Below are 18,946 nucleotides of genomic sequence, written 5' to 3'. Positions count from 1 at the left end.
AAAAAAAGAATCATAAAATATAAGAAATGAGAATCTGAAACCAGTTTGAACTGATCTGTCACAGGCGTAGTTTCAAACGAGTCAAACTTAATTTCATCACAAACTTTAAAAACTGGCATATCCTGACATTTCAGAAACAGAAGTCAAACATTTATCTTCTTGATAAATGATTTTAAATGATGAATCAGTCAAAATATTTGATTATTTTTCAGATGATCAATTTATTAACTCAATGGACACTAACAAGTCCAACATAATTAGGGCCATTTTTTTTTAACAAAATACATTTTAATGTCAATTAAAAATACTTTATTTTGATTTTAGACCCGTCCACTTCAACCAAACACTAAAAGTACCATGAGATCAACTCCAACATTTAAACAGGTTTATTGACATAAAATGTTTTAAAAAACAAACCCTGTACATTTATGTGACTGTGGATGAAACACAGACGATGTTCGGATTTAAATCCAACAATAAAAACATTCAACTCAGGAAACAAAATCAGTAGTGAAAACAGGTGCCGTCTTTGGTACAAATCAACCTCACATGGTTTCAGCCCTTTTCACATGTCTAATTCCTGAGGTCTGTTTAGAAAACATTTCTGACCCAAAAACCTTAAAACACGTGTACAACTCCAAAGAAAAACTGATGTTATGATAAGTGTAATGACTCAGACAGGGGGAAAAAAAATCTTTTTTACTGAAACAAGAAATAAAAAAAAGTTGATTTTAAACTCAATCTTGTCAAATGGAAATCAACATTTAGCAGAAATGTCATCACTAATAATGATAAAACTGACAATGTGTTTGGATAACTTTGTTAGAGAATGTTTAACTTCCAGAGATTTAATTGGTTAAAGCCACTTTGATATCAAAACGATCACAGAGACACAACTCAACTGTTAGAATTTTATAAAATTCTAAATTATAGCAAAATTCTAAATTATAGTGAATTATAACAAAAACAAAATTTCAAGAAAATGTGTCATATTGGAAGTCATTCCAGACATATTCTGACCATTTTTATCATGAAAATTAGTTGAATTGTAGGCGGTTTATTTTCCAAAAGAGTTGGGGGCAGTAAATGTCGACTATGAAATTAGAAAGTTTTGTTGGTGATAAATCAGCATTGATGGCACTTACCAAACAGTTTATGATGTACGTCTGCGTAGAATTAACCACAAAGGTTGTACCAAATTTAAAAGAAAATCCAGTGAGCTGTATTTGAGATCTAGCTCCAGATGTACAGTTGAGGACACACACGGCAGATTCCACTCAGGATTTCTTGCCAGGTGACGGATTTTTTTTTCTTTTTGTATCTGTCTTAAATTCAAAATATGTCACAGTCTGGTAGAAAATGTGGAGTTTAGTTCTATATCAACATATTTACTCAAAGTTTTACAACTTTGCTCTGAAAATGTCAGTTTTTCTAATTACAAAAAAAAAATACATTATTTCTCATACCTTTGCTGAGAAACTTCATAAAACTTTTACTGAATTTATGTAATTGGTGTTTTTTTCTGTTACAAAATAATAAAAAAAAATGATCCTAAAATGTTCAGTGAAGCTACTGTATGTTTCACAAAGCCAGAAACGTTTCAGGTTCCACGTGTGAAAAGGGCCGTTAGAAGCTGAACAAAAGCAGGAACACAATGAGTCAGCAAACACACAAAGACACAACACAACAAACAGCAGATGAAAAACAAAAAAATCGTACATACAGTGTGAACGGAGCCACCAGGTGTCATTACGATTGTCTCCACATGGAATGCCCTCCGCGCTTTTCACAGTGACATCATTCACACCTCGCCACCGCCGAGTCCATCGACATGACATGCGGAGAAAACAGCTGAGGCGGCATGAAAGCTTGTCATGATGACAGAGTTAATGACAGTCCCGTCCCGTCCCCGTTTTGGACATTAAATAAAAACAGAAAGGCACTCTGGGTAACAGAAGGCGCCTATAAAATTACCTCCCATTAATCTGTGCAAACAAGTGACTTCTAACCCGGGTGACGGGAACACGGCAAAATTAAAGGCCGTATTTCAGCCGGCCTGACAGGAGGTGACGTTTAGTCGCACTCTGCCTTTTCCTTCATAGTGTTGTGACTTTCACAAAACGCCGCTCGCCGAAATCACCTCAGACTGTGCAGAGGTGAAATGCGCTGAACCGCTCTAATTCCTGCCCAAAGAAAGGCCGAAACAATCAAACACGACGGAATTCACAGTCAGATAAAAAAAATAAGAACTTAAAAATAATCATAAAAAAAAAATCATTCAGACCTTTTAAATGGCTGCACACAAAAATCCACAAAACACTTAAATAGTGGGAGAAAAAAACCCTTCATTTACTGTGACAAAAGTACAAATGACAAACAAAAAACAAAACAAAACAAAAAAAACACGAACTTAAGACAGACTGATATGAGATCTATGACACAGTTCACACAGGTCCTTATTTTTCTCTTTTATTGCTTTCTAAGGGCCCGGCCACACTCGCACTACAATGGATTTACTCTAGGGGGTGATATATTTGCTTGATTATTGAGAGTGGTGAATGCAAATTTGTTCTGATGCCCAATCACAAATCAGCAAGATGACAAAACTAAACAGGACCCAAAATGTTGGCGACTCAAGTAATCCACAACTTCGACCAATCACAAACCAGCGTGATACTGTTGACCTTTGACGTCGGGGTCTTAAAATGTAGGTGGCTATCGTATTAGCTAGCTGCGTCACAAATTAATGTTTAAAAAGAAAAAACTGCAGGCGGACCTTGTGTTCAGTTATAAGATAGGGAGCCAATACAATGTCGATAGCTTGCCAAGGTACTCAGCATGTAATTAGTTCAAACAAAAGCTTCATGTGCTAATGTGTGAACAGATTATGGACGGCAACAGCTAGGTTAATCTTTTAAAAGGAATTTCTACAATACAAAGAAATTAAGATAATATTAGCCAGGTAGCACAAAGTTAACATGCTAGCCATAGAAAGAAGATGTTAGCATGCTACTCAGTGAGAAATTTTACAAAAACATTATGCAGTTGTGACATTAAGACCAAAATGTGTAAATTCCCATCAACCCTGGAAGACAAAACGGCTGTTTGAACGGAACCCAAAATTACTCTGTGATACTTTGGGAATTATTAGCATGTAATAAAACCAGAAATACTATAAGAACTGAACACTGATTACACATCGTGTTTGGGGAACATTAACTTCAACAGAATCAAGTTGACCCTGATCCTTATCAGTTGTTAAATCCTCAGCACAGATGATGGTCTAAGCTCAGAACTGGTCTAACTTCAGAACTGGTCTAAGCTCACGGTGTGGATCTGTGGCATCCATGTCAAAAAAACCAAAGTCAACATAAAACACATGGTGAACTTAAAGAAGCAAACCAAAAAGGAAAGAAGAAAAAAAAAAGCAGGAAAACAGCCGTTGGTGGGTGTTGTGCAGGAAATCAGTGCAGCTTTGGTAGAAGAAAACCAGCTGTGCCAAATCTGTCCCAGCGTGACTACCACACCCGGTCAGTCCAAATGATGTTCCTGTGGTACATTGGCATGTTTGCGTAGTCTCCTACCTGTTTGTTGCTGTATTTAGGCGGGTTGGCCTTGTAGCTGTAATCCGAATATTGGTCGGACTCCGTGGAGTTGTTGTCGCCCGTCCCCACAAAGGTGTTGGTGGCCGGGAGGTCCTGAACAGCTTGGTGCTTCTTGGAGGCGGAGGGTGATTGAGGCTGAAGCTGAATTGAAGGTAGGGGGGAATTAGAGCGGTAATGCCGACCCAGGTCAGGGCTTCCTGGTGGGTAGTTAAGGGGCAGGTGGATTCTGGGACTGTCGTTGACAGTGTCATTGATGAGATTGAACTTCAGACCTTTCTGAAGGCTGGCTTCCTCGTCCTCCTCCAGTGGTTTTGCTGGTTTGAGAGCTTTTCCTTTCTTGGTCTTTTTGGCTTTTCCATTTTTGGGGCCCTGTTTGGGGGCATACAGATCCTTGCTCTCCTTCTTACCAGCTTGGTACCCACTCTTTGTGTCCTTCTGCAGACGGTGTCTAATGACCACCACAGCTATGATGACCAGGATAACGCCAGCAATTCCTGCTAGGCTGCCATACAGGATGTTGCTGCGCTGAGCGAGAGCATAGTTGGGGTCTCCAGCAATGTCCCTGTCCAGAGGGGTGTAGAGACTGTGTCCAACCAGCGATTCAATCAGGGTGATGTTGCCAATAGTGTCATTGACAAAAATGTGAACCAGAGCAGTGGTGTGGCGGGCCGGTTTTCCTTTATCACTGACCTTCACCACCAAACGGTGCAGTCCATTATGCTTTCCAGTGAATTCCTGTGCCAGTGTGATCTCCCCACTGTTGGGCGAGATGTGGAACAGGCCATATGGGTTGCCGCCAGTGATGCTGTAGATCAGCTCTGCATTGGGTCCTGAGTCAATGTCCTCCGCCTCCACCACTTCCACAAGGCTCTCTGGATGAGTGACGGGTGGCAGGTATTTGTACGTAGAGTTGGCTGGCTTGGTGACATAAGGTGCATTATCATTCTCATCCAGGACATTGATGGTTACGCCCACGTAAGATGACCTTGGTGGGTCACCAGTATCAACAGCCTTTAGACGGAAGGTGTAGGTGCTCTCCTTTTCTCGATCAAAGGAGATTCTGGAGAGGATGGTTCCTGTGCCATTCTGGATGACAAACTTTCCATTGTCTGGTTCCACAAACAGTCTCACGCGAGCGTTTTCACCCTTATCAGCATCAGTAACCGTCACTACACCCACTGGATTTAGCGGAGGCATGTTCTCGATGACCGAGAAGCTGTAACCACTCAGCATGAACTTTGGGTCATTGTCATTGCGGTCAAGAACGTTAATAACCACGGTGGCAGTACCAGTTTTGCTCGGAAGGCCTTTATCTGCTGCTGCCACACGGAACTCATAACGCTCAGTTTCTTCACGATCCAGCAGGTTCTTCACTCGAACCTCTCCAGTGTTGGAATCAATCTCAAATAGCCTGGAGGATGAGAGCTCAATGATGCTGTAGGCCAACTCTGCGTTTGTGCCCGTGTCTGCATCTGTTGCCACGACATCCAGTACTTTGTCACCCGGTTGGTTCCCTTCAGCAAAGTCCACCTCAAGTAATGCAGGTGAAAAACCTGGTGTGTTGTCATTCATGTCAGTAACCTGGACTTTAAGGGAGTTGGTACTGGAAAGAGCCGGGTTCCCAGAATCCACAGCAACAATTTCAATCCTGTAATCCTTAACACGCTCATAATCCAGCAGAGTTGTTGTCTGCAGGAAGTACTTCCTTTTACGATCATTGGCTGACTCGCTTGCAGGTCGGAGCTGAAACGGGACATCACCAGCAACCACGCATGTCACCACTGCATTTTCCCCCTCATCACGGTCGGACACTTGAACCAGTGCCACCGGGGTGCCAATGGGCATGTCCTCAGAGATATTGGCAATGCCGTCCTGGTGCGTCACTAAACCAAAACCGCGAATCTCAATGGTTGGTGCATTGTCATTTTGGTCCTTGACGTTGATGGTCACCAGAACCTTGGAGCTCTTGGAGTTGGGTCCACGATCTCTTGCAACTACAAAAAACTTAAGGAAGTTCTCCTCCTCGCGGTCCACCGGGCTCCGGACGTAGATGATGCCAGTGGAACGGTCAATGCGCAGAAGCCTCTGGAGGGTTTCTGATGCCTGGTGGAAGCTGTAGTCAATCTCTCCGTTTGTGCCGGTGTCTGCGTCATTGGCTCTGACCTATGATGAAACAAGCAAAGGCGGGGCTTCAAAACCTATTAACTTAAAAAAAATGAACAAGAAGCTTGTCTAATACAGTGGCAATAAAAACAGTGTGAACTATTAGACACCTTAATTTTGAAATGACATAAAAAGAAAGAAAAATCTGACTTCTGTAAATAAAAATTTATAAAATGATGCGTTTTAAACTCACAGTTAAAAAAATAATTTTGACAACATGACATAAATAAAATAAAAATATAAAAGCCAAAAATGATGGGTAACATAAAGAATTGCACCCTTTAATGCAACTAAATCTTCACTTTTAGAGCCAGTTTTCTTCAGAGGAGTCGAGATGATCACATGAACATTTCCAGGTCACTGATGATGTCATGGACTTCATTTACATCAGTCATTAAGAAATACAAACAGTCTGGTCGTGTTTGTAAAATCTGTGTGGAGTAGACAGTTCTCAAAAACAGTGCCCTTGCAAGAAGGAGAAGAGTGAGGAAACCCACCAAAACACCTAGACAACTCAGAAGAAGTTACAGGCTTCTGTGGCTGTGACTGAAGAAATTGTGCACAGTGCATATTTTATATTTTGCATCACCATTTATACAGCTTCATGGTGGAGCTGAGAACAAAAGAGATCAAATCTAGGCTGGGAGATGCCACCCTAGATTTGGCATTTCCAATGTGGATTCTGGCAAACTTGCACAATATTCAGGTCTTTTTTTTTTAAAGAGAATCCCTTCTGTAACACTTTATCATGAAGATGTATAACTGGAGATACAAAATGCAAAACAGGCCTGATGCACAATTTCTCCAGTCACAGCCACAAAAGCCTGTAACTTCTGGGTTGTCTGGATGTCTTGGTGGCTTTCCTCACTCTTCTCCTATTTGCACGGTCGCTCAGGTTTTGAGAACTGTCTACTCCAGACAGATTTACCATAGAGTGTCATATTGATGCATTTCTTAGAGATTGATGGAAATGAAGTTCAGTATTGAGTGACTTTAAATGTTCATGTGTGATGGTCTAGTGGTTAAGTGTTGGTCTTGAGACCAGCGGGTCTTCTGTTCAAACCCCTGTCTGACCAGAAGGTCAGTGATGTAAAGACGCTACAAGTGGTCAGGCTTTGCCCAAGGTCCTTGATCCACAAGTTGCTCCCAGTGTGTAGTGAGCATCTTTTATGGCAGCATCCTGACATTGGTGTGTGAGTGCGTCTGTGTGAATGTGAGGCATCATTGTAAAGCACTTTGAGCCGCGGATTCAGATGGAAAAGTGCTACATAAATGCAGTCACTTTATTCATCTCCTGACTTGTCTGAAGAAAACTACCTGGAGGGTTCTGCTTTGGCTTTTATATTTTTTATGTTTTAGAGATTAGTTTTCACTGAGTTTAAAGGTCATCATTGTAGAAATGTTTATATACAGACTTAAGATGTCTAACAGTTCAAGGCTTCACATATTTCTGCTCATTATTTTTGGAACTTCAACCTGAAACTGAATGAAAGTCAAAGTCAGGTCAGAATTTCTATTGAACGTCATGCAGAATGATGGATTTTTTTGAATGATTTCCTGGTTTCTTGCAGTCAGCATCAACCCGACAACATACAGAAACAACCGGTGAATAAAATGTGACGAGATGAACGTTTGAAATGTTCGACCATTAACAGGCTGCGCGTTACTTCTGCTCTCCAGCTGTAAAATCAGCAGCTTCACAATACAAGGTTTTTTATTTTTGTTGTTCTCATCATTATTTGCTTGCATGTGCTGATTTTTTGAGTCAGTATTATGCAGAGTGACAAATTTTGGGGAGTTTGTGCCAATGGATTTTTGGTTTGTGCAAGTGCTGGTCACACGCCACTGCCGCCGCTTTATAACTTCGATTACAGCTTAATGATTATTTTGATGGTTTTCGACGGTCACTGAAGCAGAGCTGTTGTTGTTTTTGTTTTTCCTGAGGGGGAGGAGTTTTGGTGCGAAAGACGAACAGAACTGAGCTCGCACGCCCACATAATAACATTAATGGCTGTGCGGCGGGTCATTGGCTCTAATGGGCAGATGAATAAACGCTAATGTTCATCTCATTATCAGAAAAGCCCCGGCACCTCGGGGTCCATTAGACCAGTGAGGACAGACTAGCGTCGCCCACCATCAGGCGCGGAACACCCAATTCCAACATAAATGGAGGCAATTAGTCAATTAGGAGGTACTAGCAGTCAGCAGTCACTCGCTTAAGACTTGCTCGCCGGGACGCCTCCGTATCTGCACGCATTCACGGATGTAGGTCACGCAGGCACGTAAAGCAGGAAATGTAGGTTGAGGTGTCAGCGAGTGAACTAGTTGTTGAACAGCTGATTTTAATGTTCCGGGTGCAACATCAGCATTCCACCGCTTCCTCCTGGGACTCAAACACGTCGACACAATTTAAGGTGGAACCGGATCCCAACAAAGTCACTTTTATTCAACATTTAAAACAACCGGCAGAGATGTCCGTGTCTCCGGGTCCTCGACCTTTCAGAAGAGTTTCTGGAGTCATGAGGTCAAAGGTCAGAGGTGATGCTGAAATGCTGAAGTCCAAATCTTTAGCGTTGTGGTGTTTCCTGTCTTCCTGGGCCTGTCAACCAAAATGATTTCTGCTGGACGACATATTGTTCCAGAAATAATTCCAAACAGCTCAATAAGAATGACTGAGTGAGAAGCGTTCTGGGATTTGGCGTCAAACCTTGTTTAACTGGACTAAATTAGACCGGACCTCGTTGGGTGAGGACCTGTTGGAACACATTTGTCTCTTTAGTCATCTAAATATCTTTAACTTTTCAAAGTTGTTTTCATCAGGTGTGGCTTTGTGACGGCAGAGTTTAGAATATAAATAAATGAAAATGAGTGAAATAATTTTGTTTTTGCTTGCGGTCACCGTGGTAGATCCGATCCGGATCAGCTAATATCGCAGATTTAAGGAGGAAAGCGTCACACGTGTCCATCTGCAGTTTGAGGTCTCACGTCAGGGAGTTCCTGAGGGCCGGTGGAACCGTTTGGAAATGTCATCCTGTTGAGGTAATTTGTGTCGAAATGTGAAGTGCTCCTTTCAGGAGGCAGGAACATGCGTATCTGTGCCGCCATTGGCTGATTTATGCAGGTCAGAGTCATCCCGCTGCCTCGGATGCGTCAGTCCTCAAACGCATGCTAAGTGAAATCTGCTGCTCTCTGAAATGCAATGAGCCACATCCAGAGCAATAATACCCATAAGCCCCGTGGATAATCTCATGACTGACTCACATTAAGTCATGCACGGCTCACTGCAGTCAGGAAAGCAGCCGAAACCGAACCACGAGCTGCTTCCTGCCCCGCCTGCTGACAGCGGCGACATCGCTCAAAACTGCTCAAAGGTGAAGTTGACTTAGTGGTTAATATGTGACGACACACCGCCCCGCGGTGCCTCAACGGCACGGTCAGCTGAGCGGCCAGATCCACACAGCACCGCCCCATCGACTCCTCAGTAACCACGACTGCACACTTTAAACAAAATCTACTGAGAAAAAAAACTTTATATCTAAAAATCAGCCAAAAAATATTTCCCCTCAGATTTCATCTGACATCACTTTAAAGAACCAACATTATTTTTTTTCCCCTCTAGACAGAAATCATTCTGCGCATTTTTAACAGAAAATATGTCCAATTAATTTCACATTTATTTCATTTTAATAAGTCAAAATCAGATATGAATTAACAAAATGTTAAATGAAACAAATAAATACATATTAACACAATGTATAAATATTAGAGCCCGACCAATATGGATTTTTTTGAGGCCGATGCCGATAACGAAATTTGGATGAAAAAGATGCCGATAATCGATAAAGCGGCTGATTTGCCGATAGCCGATAAATCAGCCGATATTATTATTATTATTTTAATTAATAAAATGTTCTTTTTTGGACCCTTAACAAAAAAGGTATGAGCTAAAAGCTGAAGCTTTGTCCACATATTAACTTTATAACAGAGAAGAATTTTCAAGTTAAAAAAATGTAAAAATGCAATTGGAGCAGTTAGGAGGCTATTCAAACGGGCCAACTAGTAAGATATCACACCTGAAAATGATCGTTGCCATATCACGTGAGGTAAATCTGCCCTATGATTGGATTTTGGAAAACAATGTGACGGAGAACCTGTTGTGTGTTGGGGGGCTTGGCTGGACACTGTTTTGCAGTTTTTGTGTTTGTTTTCCTTCCCAGGTGGTTTGGGGCTGATCTCTGGGGAGAATGTGCTGCAGAAGAGTCTCTCACCTCTGTCACGGTGATCTGCTGCACCTGTTGCACTCACGTGCGATTCTCTAATCGGGACAATCTACGACACCTATGATATTCGCGTGCAGTTCTAAGGACTCTCAGCTGGTACCAATGAAGAGATGAAGAACTGCATTTAAGCTAGCAGTGATCTGGGCTTAGGGGCCGGAGAATACGACCGTGTGACGACCGTTTGAGGACGCTGAGGGCGGCTCCAGAGCTGACATTGCGCCTGTGAAGGAGGACGAGGGTGAGAGGCAAGTGCTGTCAGCACACGTCAGAGGTGATTATCCTTAAAAGCTTATCTGTGAATGTAATGTGGCGTTGTTGCGCAGCTAAATTTAAGTATTGAAGAGAATTGTCTCGTTTGCTCCTCGCGGCTGTGGCATGCGGATTGATAATCCTCCACAAGCTGTGAGCAGCTGTTCTTTTGAATTAAGCCTGAAATCAGTCCTGAACGTGTTGCTGATAAGTGTGCCTCTAAATAGTGTTTCTTGATATAAGTACTGAATAACCTCACCTCTGTTCCTCCTTCACAGAGTACAGTGTTGGGAAAAGCCACCTGGGGGGTGTCGGCGGAACTCCTGAGTCCAGAACGTTCGGGCTCCGATCTGTTGAGGCGCTGGGAGAGCGCGCCGCCTCTTCACCCCACCAGACTCATTTATTTTGTATTTTGTCTACAGCACAGTGGGAAGAAAATAAATTTGTTTCTTTTGGAACTGCTTCTGGTTATTTAGTGCTGGGTTCAGTCAGACGCTGGACCGCTCCTCAACCTGCGTCCAGACCTTAACAGAACCAATTCCAATTGGACACTCACATTGTGCACGTCATCACACATCTTCTATGAGGAGTACCAAGATGGCCGACGGTGGATCAAAAGTCCACAGAGTTAACTTTTCAGCAAAAAAAAAAAAAGTAAGTTTCTATCTCATATCATTAAAAAGTTATTTACAATTTAGTAAAGCTTGGTCCCAGCCATCGTATACGATGGCGTCTGCCCCAGAGGATTAATGGCGAACGGCAGTAATTCCCAGAACCCTTCCGGACGACCAGTGAATCTGAATGTTTCAACCTCTTAGCAGTAAACGCAAGTTTTTCATGCTAGAAATAAGGTCTACACAACGTGGGCTTAATAAAAAGCGTGACCGATGCAATGAAGCACATTTGACACATTACTACATAAACTGAGTTAATCAAACTGAGTTGAACTGAAACGGGAGAAATGTGGGGTGAATGCAATCGCAGTTATTACAAACAACATCCTTATAAACTTGTATGCTTTTGTCAGCCGATCAGTGCAGTGTAACGGTGAACTATGGGTGCCGGTGATGAACACATTTAAGCAGGGGTGTAAGCGGCTCTCAGTTGAATGGAGTCAGAGCGCCATCTACTGGACAAACGGTGCAAGGACATTTTACATTGCTGACACAAACATTATTTCAGTAACTGTTCTGTTTATGAGAAATTATCGGCGTTCTATCGGTAAAATTTCGGCCGATAGTGAGTACTGTGAAAAGGGCTTATACTGGCTGATACAGCCCAACCGATATATTGGTCGGGCTATAATAAATATACACAAGTACAAAAAACAGAATTAATAATAAAATATATAAGCACCCAACAAATTTAAAATCAGAAAGCCTTTAAACTAAATAGACATAAATTAATTTTTCTTGTTCCTTTCTCTATTTTTTTTCCTCGTTTAATCTTTATTTAACCAGGTTAGTCCCATTGAGATCAAGATCTTGTTTACAAGAGAGACCTGTACAATTACAAAGTTTCTAATCCACCTAAACATATACGACCAAAAATATACAAATACTGTGGTTTGAAGTTTTTAAATAAATGGTAAATGGACTGCATTCATATAACGCTTTTCCATCTGCATCAGACACTCAAAGTGCTTTACAAATAATGCCTCACATCAGCGATGTGCGGTCAAAAAGTCTCTCACCTGTCATCATGGAAAGAAAAAATGTAAAGTGAAAAAATAAATTAACTTCACCAGTTTTAGATGATTTTTTTATTCAAAATCTCTGAATTGACACGTTTGCCGTTGAAATACTGAGCAGAGACGTGCGGTGAGGCAGCAGTCCGCCGAGCCTCACCTTGGATTGTTCAGTCACTGGGCTGACTGCTGGCACACTGTGCAGTCAGACTGTCTCACTGTCTCTTTGTATGTCGCTATTAAAATGGTCAAACACTTTGACTGTATGAACTTAAATTCCTGATGTACATAATGTACAGTGTTTTTTGTCAACAGCTGTATGTGTGTGTAATGTATTTCGTGTGCTGAGTGATCAGGAAACAGCTGCAAAAAGACACCGGGTGAGACACAGTTCTCCTGCCTCATGTTAGGGGGCACTAGTGATCCCAGGGATTCTTCTTGCAGCAACTCCTCAGCTGCAGAATAAGTGACAGCAAGCTACAATTTACAGTTAGCAAGTTAAGAGCCACAGTCCGTTTATTTTACTTTTAGAATGGTGGATTACATATCCAAACTGAATCAATTTTCTAAACTGGACTTTCAATCGAAGCAGGAGGTAATAATTAAGGAAGGGCTGCGGGACGGAAGACCTGCGCTTTTCAAACAGAGCGGGACACACATGAAGTGTGGCTGTGTGGACATCGAGCAAGAAAATGTATTTTCTGCTGCCTCCTTTTCTCAACCTGTGACTGTCTGGATTCAAATGGGATATTGTGACCTGAAGAATTTTCTCATCAAACACAAGCGGTCGACCGCTCACATTCAAAGCCAGAAAGGACAACTTTCTTCCCTGGCAGTGATCTCCACTGAGACAGAGAGACTTTTATAACTGAAGGAAGATAAGTAACACTTACAAACAACTCATCGATGCTTTTGTTCAGAAGGGGCGGCACATGTGGACTTCATTTATAAGTAAAGGTAAGACCATAATAACATTTTTTTTTTTTTATTAAATGTGCTTTTTGTGTGCTACAGTTTGTATGTGTAAATAATGCTGATATGAGATTTTAAACATAACCCGTTAACTGCTGCCAATCAAACGGTGAATAAGCTACTCTGTGGGCTTCATATGTTTGTAAATCTGATTGTGATGAAGTCAGTGCCTCACCAGCCATCAACCTCACCACACATCACTGCCTCATATTCACCCCGATGTGAGGGTGCTGCCACACAAGGTACTCACGACACACCGGGAGCAACTAGGGGATTAAGGACCTTGCCCAAGGGCCCTTCGTGATTTTCCAGTCAGGCTGGGATTTGAACCGAGGATCCAACACTTTAACCACTAGACCATCACCTCTCCTAAATAAATGCTCCCCACCTCCCCTCCCCACCTCCGGTTTTTTAAGAAACTAAATTTGGTCCGTTTAAAATGGGGGTCAGTGCAGAAAAAACAAGATTCTAGATCTCCTGTGGCTCGATTCCACAAATTAACACACTGTGACGATTAAACGCCTGAGGAGGCGTGTCTGTACATGCACACTGACCTGCAGCACCGAGTGACCCTGCGGGCTGTTCTCCGGCAGATCCACCTCATAGTGACTCCTCTCAAACTTTGGGGCATTGTCATTCTGGTCGGTGACGGTGACCCGGAGCAGGGCACTACTCGCTCTCGCTGGAGTCCCGCCGTCCACCACCCGAATGTTCAGGTCGTAAGAGTCCTTCTTTTCACGGTCCAGGTTGCCCATGACAACCAGCTGAGGCAGCTTCTCGTCTGTATCCACAGCGACCTGCAGACTGAAGAGCTGGTCGGAGTCTGGCCCGGTGTTCAGTGAGTACTCGGCCACACCGTTGGTGCCGGAGTCCCTGTCGGTGGCCATGGGGATGGAGAACAGGGCGCCAATGTGTGTGTTCTCAGGGATGGACAGGGTGAGGATGGGTGAGGAGAACTGCGGCGTGTTGTCGTTGATGTCCAGCACCTCGATGCGGCCCTCGATCAGCCGCGGTCCCATGCCGATGCCCTTCACCATGTCTGTGATGGACACCTCAAATTCCAGGAAACACTTGTCGCCATCAAGCAGGTTGCGACAATCCCTCAGCGTCTCACGATCAATGGGGATCTCTGTGGTGTAGATGTCACCGGTTTTGCCATCTACACGCAGGTACGGTGACCCCACCTCCAGTTTGTAGAGGTGACCGGTGTCGGGCAGACCCTGATCCGCTGCCAGGCTGCCGATCAGCGTGTTTGGCGGCTGCTCCTCAGCAACCCGGTACAAGATGTCTGTTGACGCGGCGTCGCAGGACACCAGCAGGATGACCGCCGAGAAGAGCAGAAGCTTCCACCGCAGAGCCATGTCAGCGCCCAACAGCAGCACTCTGGAAGAGACAGGAAACCCATTAGAGACAGGAACTCGCTGCCACTCATCCGACTGAGAAACAGGTTTTTTCCATGAGCTGCGGACTTGCGTCTGAATTCATGACATCATAAAACGTACACACACACCTGATGGATCAGTGTGACACACATAATCACATTATTAAACCAGAGATTTTTTGTTGTTTATTTATGTAATTATGTCACTTTATGTCATTATGTCACTTTGTGATCATGTCTATGTCATTACGTCATTTTATGTGATAACGTCACTTTATGTGATGTCACATTATGTGATAATGTCTGTCATTATGTCACTTTATGTGATAATGTCACTTTATGCCATGATGTCAGTTTATGTCACATTGTCACCTGTCACTTTATATCATGATGTCACATTGTTGTTCTGTCACTTATATCACATTATGTCGTGATGTCACAAAGTCACATTGCCTCTCTGTCACTTTATGTCATGATGTCACTTTCTGTTACAATGTCACTTTATGTCATGTCACATTATGACATGATGTCAATTTATGTCACTTTATTTAATGATGTCACATTATGTCATGATGTCACTTTATGTCATGATGTCACATTGTCATGATGTTACCCTTATGTCATTCTGTCACTTTATCTCATTCTGTCACATCAGATGTCATGATGTTACTTTGTCATGACGTCATTTTGTAGTTCTGTCACATTGTGTCATGTCACTTTATGTCACTATGTCATTGTGTCACATTATTTAATTCTGTCACTTCATGTCATGATGTCACTATGTCATTCTGTCACTTATGTCATGATGTCACTTATGTCACGATATCACATTATGCCATGATGTCAGTTTATGTCATTCTGTCACACTGGGCCTCATGTATCAAAGTTGCGCACCTGTGGCGTAAATTTACGGTGTAAATTTGAAGTACACCAAAGTTGCCGTGACATGTATCAAGCAGTGCGCACCTGCCCATTTCCGGCGTACGCCTGACGTGACCTTGATAAATGCGTTGGGTGAAAACAATCGTAATTATAATAAACACGCCCAGAAATATTCAGACTCCGCTTCAGACACACCCTCATTTTACGACATGGAAGCCAGAAAGACGGCAAAGAAAAAGAACTCCACCAATCACGACGCGTGCCAATAGAGCGTCAAAAGCGGCCGTCGTATCAACTGTTTTGTAGTATATTCAAAAAAGTGTTACAGTGGTCCCTCGTTTATCGTGGGAGTTACATTCTAAAAATAGTCCGTAATACGCGAAACCGCGACGTAGTCAGCGTTATTTTTTACAATTATTACAGACGTTTTAAAGCTGTAAAAACCCTGTAATACCACTTTATACACTTTCTCAATCAGGCATGAACATTTTCTCACTTTTCTCTCGTGTGTAAACACTCTCAAAGTTCAAACCTTAGAAAAATAAGACCAAACTGTTTTCAGGCCCAAACATTTGTTTGAGAAATAAAAATAAAATGTTTTCCTATAAGTAATTATGATGGCTTTTAGAACTAACGAATTTAATTTTAACGATCAACGTACGAGGTTGGACACATAAGAAATTATTAATAGTGACTGACCAGTATTTCACAGATCGCGCCTCTGCATCCTGGCGCCGCGCCTTTTTCCACTCACACCTCGCTGCAGGTGTCTGTTTCCGAGTGACAAACACAGTTATGAGTAGTTGTTGGCGCTCTTTTTTCTTCTGGGCGAGAAGATTCTTATAAACAGACACGCAGAACACAGAACATTGTAAAAAAAAAAGCATGCAAAATTGGACTAAAAACTTCGCGAAACGACGAGGCCGTGAAAGGTGAACCGCATTATAGCGAGGGACCACTGTATTCTCTTTTCACATGTCAATAATTCTTGACGTGGATATTTGCTCGCTCAATTAATAAGACATGCCTAATTTTTCAGATTTCTTTATTCTTAAAATGTACAACCTGATTGCAACACAGGCGAAGGGAATGACAACACTACAGTTGTAATTATCAATTTCATTGTCTAAAACGATCACACCACATAAAGTTAAGCTCAGCGCTGCTCTGGTTCCAGGCTCTGGAGAAAAAGGCGAGCAGCACTTTCTTTGCAGTCAGCGCTGTGGCCACGGATCGTGCTCGATAGACCAGCAATCCCGCAAAAGCGTAGTATAGTAGTATAATCAGGAAAGTGTTATTTATCTAACATATGCATTGATTTGTATGATGGCACTGTTTATCAGGCCGATCATACTCATTTTTATGTGGATTCCAGTGCTGGTTCATTTTGGCGTATAATTTACACCACCTCTCGACCTGGTGTATATTTTCAGCGCAGCGTACGCCAACGACCACATTGATAAATGCCAAGTGGCGCAGCCGTTTTGGCGTACACCCCATATACACTCAAATATCACCGTACACACGTTAATACATGAGACCCACTGTGCTGTCACTTCACGTCACTATGTCATTCTGTCACTTTGTCATGTCACATTAGGTCATGATGTCACATTACATCATGATGTCACATTATGTTGTTCTGTCACTGTATGTCACATTATTTCATTCTGTCATGATGTTACATGTCATTTGGTCATAATGGAATTTGGCTTATGTCATGTCACTTTATGTCATGATGTCATATCATTCTGTCACATTATGTCATTGTGTCACATTATTTCATTCTGTCATGACGCAGTGGTGGGCACAGATAACCAAAAAATTAACTTCGATAACAGATAATCAGATATCTGAAAAGTTATCTTTGATAAAGATAAAACAATAAACCACCCAAAAATGTATCGGAAGTTACAGATAACCGATAACATAAATTCCAATATTACCTCTGACACATCTACAACTAGTAGTAGAGCAAATTTAATAGCTTATAATAATATTAAAAACAACAACAGACCCCAACAATGAGACTACACTTTTCTTTCAACATTTGGCCCCTGCTGGAAGCTCTTGTTTACTACAGCGCTCCCAGCACAGAGGCACTCCGAGAGCAATAAAGCCAACTCTCTATCAACTACGATGCTCCGGTCAGGCGCAGGTCTTGAAAAATAAAGTCATGCTGACTTATGGTTTTGATTATAAATAACATTAATACCGATAGAATAACTCCATTAATGTCAATTATGTCATCTGTACAAAGTTAAAATATAACATATATCTTTTAATGTTGAATAATGCACTAATTCTGAGGTTTTATAACAAACAGACAGATCGCAAAGGATTCTGGGTAAAAGTGCCTCTGCTAAACACTGGCTGAGTCTCTCTTTTTGGAGCGAGGCAGAGGGGAAGGCGAAGGGCTACAAATCCCTCCGTTTGGAGGGGTAGGAGGAGCTTACTGCTGTCTCTGAAAAAACAAACATGGCGCTGAAAGAGCTGCACAAATGAAGCGGCTTTCATTATAAATTACGCTGTTTAGAAAGTTATAACTTGCCAAAAAACTTTACAGGCAGTTGTCTATGACAGCAACGTGTATGCTGCTGGATGCATGTTGCGTATGTTGTCGTTCTGAAGAATATCGTAACGTCGCTCGTGCGCTGCGTTATAATGCACATACACACGAACGCTACGATAAGACACTTTTATGTCTCACAATGGAGAAAATCATGATAAAGTATAAGCACGTTAATTTGTATGTTCATAAATCTTTGGATATCAATCCCTGCTGTTGGATTTCAAGGTCTGTAACATGTGTGTATTTTGTAAACAAACTGAACACACTCATCTAATAAGCTTTCAGGCAGAAAATGAAAAGTTTCATCAATGGGAATAAGTTGAAAAATATATACACACACATGTATATGTGTAACACACAACCTGACGTCCTAATAGACTGATATTATTTGATATTATTTATATTATTTCATTTTGTCACTTTATCTCATGATGTGACCACCATCATGATGTCACATTATGCCATTTTATGTCATGATGTCACTTACAGTTGTATGTAGACGTTTGGGCAACCCTGATAATTTTCATGATTTTCCTTCATTTCCTGTGTCATTGTGTCACATTATTTCATTATGTCATTCTGCCACTTTGTCATGTCATAATGTGGCAGAATGACAAAGTGACATTGTCACATTATATCATTCTGCACTTTACATCATGATGTCACATTATGTCACAGCTTCGTGTCGACTGATGTCACCAAACATGCTCCTGGTCAGTGAGCTCATTTATAAAACAATGTGTAGGATTGATATTAAAAATATATGTACAAACAAAAGACAAAAATGATGTGCGGAAAATATAATCACTGATAATAAATCTGTTCGTACACAAACATGCAGGCAGTTCTCTTTATAAATCACATATTCTGCCTCACACCCTGCCCTCTACATGCCCACATTCAACCACAAATGGTCAATGCAAATCACCTCATGAATATTCAAATATCTAAAATGAAGAGCAGGAACAGAAGGGTGATTCTTTAACTACGGGCACTATTGGCCTTGTAAATGTAATTTCCACCACACCATTGCCTTACAATATAAAGCGCCTTGGGGCAACTGTTTGTTGTGATTTGGCGCTATATACATGTGCTCTGATGTCACTGTTTATCTCCATAGAAACTACCCAAACAATCTTTCATACAAACTGTTTA

The 18,946-nt window shown here is 41.8% G+C and overlaps 1 protein-coding gene across 2 annotated transcripts in view; it reads right to left on the bottom strand.

The window, feature by feature from the left end:
- Positions 1-18,946, bottom strand: part of LOC117520936 (protocadherin-1-like) — a 282,301-nt gene that overhangs the window by 248,459 nt on the left and 14,896 nt on the right. For both annotated transcript variants that reach the window (XM_034182276.1, XM_034182277.1), the window contains exons 2-3: positions 13,511-14,339; positions 3,585-5,768 (exon numbers count right to left, since the gene is read on the bottom strand). In XM_034182276.1, the coding sequence (XP_034038167.1) occupies positions 3,585-5,768; positions 13,511-14,317 (2,991 nt within the window). In that variant the 5' untranslated portion in view covers positions 14,318-14,339. The remainder of the gene's footprint in view (positions 1-3,584; positions 5,769-13,510; positions 14,340-18,946) is intronic.

Source organism: Thalassophryne amazonica, chromosome 11 (genome assembly GCF_902500255.1).
Source record: "Thalassophryne amazonica chromosome 11, fThaAma1.1, whole genome shotgun sequence".
Classification (NCBI taxonomy): Eukaryota; Metazoa; Chordata; class Actinopteri; order Batrachoidiformes; family Batrachoididae; genus Thalassophryne; species Thalassophryne amazonica.
The sequence above is the reverse complement of the archived record's forward strand: the minus strand, read 5'-3'. Positions and strand labels throughout refer to the sequence as shown.